The sequence below is a fragment of the Cucurbita maxima genome, unplaced genomic scaffold (assembly GCF_002738345.1).
Source record: "Cucurbita maxima cultivar Rimu unplaced genomic scaffold, Cmax_1.0 Cma_Scf00037, whole genome shotgun sequence".
In the NCBI taxonomy this organism is placed as follows: Eukaryota; Viridiplantae; Streptophyta; class Magnoliopsida; order Cucurbitales; family Cucurbitaceae; genus Cucurbita; species Cucurbita maxima.
This window is the reverse complement of record NW_019272053.1, coordinates 1,079,640-1,083,099: the sequence shown is the minus strand read 5'-3', so window position 1 is coordinate 1,083,099 and position 3,460 is coordinate 1,079,640. Positions and strand designations below refer to the sequence as shown.

General features: G+C 32.5%; 1 protein-coding gene across 2 annotated transcripts in view; it reads left to right on the top strand.

Annotated features, from left to right (window-relative positions):
• The window catches only part of LOC111468517 (magnesium transporter MRS2-11, chloroplastic-like), a 13,178-nt gene that overhangs the window by 5,655 nt on the left and 4,063 nt on the right, over positions 1–3,460 (top strand). For both annotated transcript variants that reach the window (XM_023113758.1, XM_023113759.1), the window contains exons 6-9: positions 100–168; positions 732–812; positions 925–1,090; positions 1,192–1,237. In XM_023113758.1, the coding sequence (XP_022969526.1) occupies positions 100–168; positions 732–812; positions 925–1,090; positions 1,192–1,237 (362 nt within the window). The remainder of the gene's footprint in view (positions 1–99; positions 169–731; positions 813–924; positions 1,091–1,191; positions 1,238–3,460) is intronic.

The following is a 3,460-nucleotide window of genomic DNA, read 5'->3' as shown; positions in this document are numbered from 1 at the left end:
TTTTTTTTTTTTTTTTTTTTTTTTTTTTTTTTTTTTTTTTTTTTTTTACGTTGCATTACTATAGTTTATTAAAGATATTATTTTACTTAACTTTTCTAGGTTGTTGAAGCTGCATTGCTTTCACGAACACAGCGTTTTGAAAAGCGACTAATGAAAGTAGAACCTCGTGTGAGTATGGAAACATAGTGAGTATATATATAAATATTACTTCGTTTTCTGTTTCTTCCATTTAATCTTGAGATACCACATAAATAACAGCGGCCAAAGGATCAAAGGATCAAATAGATTGGAACGAAAGAGTCTGAGATCAGATCGGATCGGATGAGATACATCTTGATTGGTTTCACCACCGTAGAGATTGGAATTATATTCAATTTTTATTCAGTGGGAAAAAAGTAATTATTATTTAATTTAAAATTTTCAATCCTTTTGTGCTTTCTTCAGGCCTTAGGTTCTATGTTTAATGGGTATTAATTTCAATGCTGAGGAGTTCTTTCTTTTAGAACACTCTGATCGTTCCGATGGTATTTTAATTATAAAATGATTAACATAATAATTAAAAAAATTACCATACTTCAATTAATAATGGATTCATGGAATATAAACTTAAAGAAGTGTTACCCTTTATTATTTCCAATCTTTCACAACTGTAGTGATGAACATTGTTTTGCGAACTAAAAAAAAAAAAAAAAAGAAAAGGAAACTTATTTATAAAGTGCGTTTGGTTTCAGGTTCGAGCTCTACTTGAGGTATTGCCCAACAAATTAACTGCTACTGGGTTGGAACAACTTCGTATTAGCAAGCAAACTTTGGTATAGTTTTTTGAATTTATTCTGATAGAGTAGTTCAAAGTACATATCGCTGTGATATCCAAAAATGAGTAGTTTCAATCTGATTACCTTCTATTCCATATTTGGACGTAAGGTTGAATTAGGTTCCAGGGCAGGGGCTCTCAGACAAATGCTTCTTGATCTTCTGGAGGATCCACAAGAAATACGACGTATCTGCATTATGGGAAGAAATTGCACTCTTAATAAGAGAAGTGATGTTGTGGAGTGCTCTGTTCCGATGGATAAGCAGATTGCAGATGGTAAGTCATACACATTCAATGATCACATTCACGATTATCATCAGCTTTGATTTCAGTGTTCAACTCTTTTTTGTGATATGTATTGAACTTTTTATCTGCAGAAGAGGAAGAAGAAATAGAAATGCTGTTGGAAAATTATCTCCTGAGGTAATTTTGATATTCGATAAGCCAGATTACACACTTCTAGAGAGCTAGCTTCAAATTTTTTCATACAAGTTGTAGTCTTTTCATTTTTTTTTTCTTTTTATATGATAAAACTTGATAGTCTTTGGTATCGTCTTTGTCCTTCTTCAGTATTGGCAGTTTGTAACTTCATATTTGGTTCAATGAGAGTTTCTGTTGTCTGTCGACCAAGTAAACTTGTGTTTGAAGTAAGTCAAGAACATATTTCTTTTGATTAACAAAAATACCTTTCTTAGATCTTGCAAACTTTATCCCTAAAAATTATTTTTAAGACATCCAAGTCTTTGATCTGAAACTCCCTTGCAACTCTTTTTTTTGTTCTTAAGATCAATCAAACCTCCATGATTAATTCTGAGAATGTCTTCAACTTAAACAATCAAAATAGCATTTTTATTATTCTTAGGGTGTTTATAGAAGATTGTATGGCCTACTTCACATTAGAGGTATCGTGATCGCTTTTTCTAAGCGTTCAAACCAAGCTCTTGGAGACTGTTTTGAGGCCATATGATGATTTCTTCCATATGTAAATTTAGCAATTTCCAAGTTCCATTTCAAATCTCGGTGTAAACTTATAAACACCTCTTCATCGAAATCACCAATGAGAAAAGCATTCTTAACATCTAGTTGATGAAGATGCCAATCTAAATTAGCTACAAGACAAGATGGAGTTGATTTTTGCGGTGGGAGCAAAAATCTCTTGATAATCAATTTCATAAATTTTAGTAAAGCCTTTAGCTACTATTCTAGGCTTGAATCTTTCAGCACTGCCGTTTGCATAGGTGAGTTTTAATAGGTGAGTTTTAATAGATGATTCTAGGCTTGAATCTTTCATCAATTTCGTAGGTGAGTTTTAACACCCATTTGCATCCCATGGTCTTCTTATCCTTTGGTAAGTTTGTTATTTTCCAAGAACCAATTTGTCTTAGAGTATTCATTTACTCCATGATTTCTAGTTTCCAATTTGGATCATTTAGGACTTCTTGTGTATTCTTTGAAACATATTCAAATGTGTGTTCTATCCTAGATATGAAAGCTTTATAACTATTTGACAAATTTTCAAATGCGATGTAATTTGGTGTGGGATATTTAGTACAAGTTCTAGTATCTTTCTTAATAGCAATAGGATTAGAAATAATAGGCCAGATATTTTGAACATTCAAATGATCAGGATAAAAGAAGAATTACCAGTCCTTTCATCATCGAGATCAGCAGAGAGATTTCTAGCATCATAATTTCAAAATGATCTTGTGTAGAATCAACTCTCTGGTCTGGGTTCCTTTGATTGATTGCTGTTCTCATATAAAACTTCAAGTTAAGAATTCGACCGGTACGGTCATTTTGTAGTATTTCTCCCCTGAACGAGAAATTCCTATATTTGAAGAGGTTAATAAATTTATTGAGATGTCCGAGCTCACATATATCTCTCTCAGATATGTCAAGTTCACATGGTCAAACTTTCGTGAAATTTCCACCATGATACTGATTTACAGATTTTTTTGATCTATGCTTCTATCATCAATAAATTAAAAAGGGCCACTGGACAGAGTAGAAAGAATTACTTCGGATCAATATCCTGTTTTCCTCACTTTGGGTAAGGGATCTTGGGGCCCCTCTCCTTATTAATGAATTCTAGGCTAAACTATCATTCCTTCTTGCGGATGGTTGAAAAATGGTGGTTGGAAACTTCTTTACATGGCTGGCCAGGACACGACTTTATTTAGAAACTAAGGGGGCTTAAGAAAGAATTAAAATTGTGGTGCCAGCTCACTTTTGGTCACCAGAAGGAACTGAAAATTAAACTTCACAGTGAGCTCATGGACATTGATTTAAAGGAGGAAAATGCTCAATTGACGGAAGCTTATTTGAAGAGAAGGTTAGAGATTAAAGCAGACCCTTCATCTATTTCAGCCAATAATGGTATTTTTCCTTCTATTAAGTTTGGCTTTGGATAATGAAATCGAGAGCGAGTTTATTGTTTTCTTTCAGAATTTATTTACTAAAAAGGCTGGTGTTCAAACTTTCCCTGAAGGGATTGATTGGAGTCCAATTTCCGACGAGCTTTACCGAGATAAAAGTCTACAAAGCTGTGACTGATTTAGGCACAAAAAAAAAAAAAAAAAAAAAAAAAAAAAAAAAAAAAAAAAAAAAAAAAAAAAAAAAAAAAAAAAAAAAAAAAAAAAAAAAAAA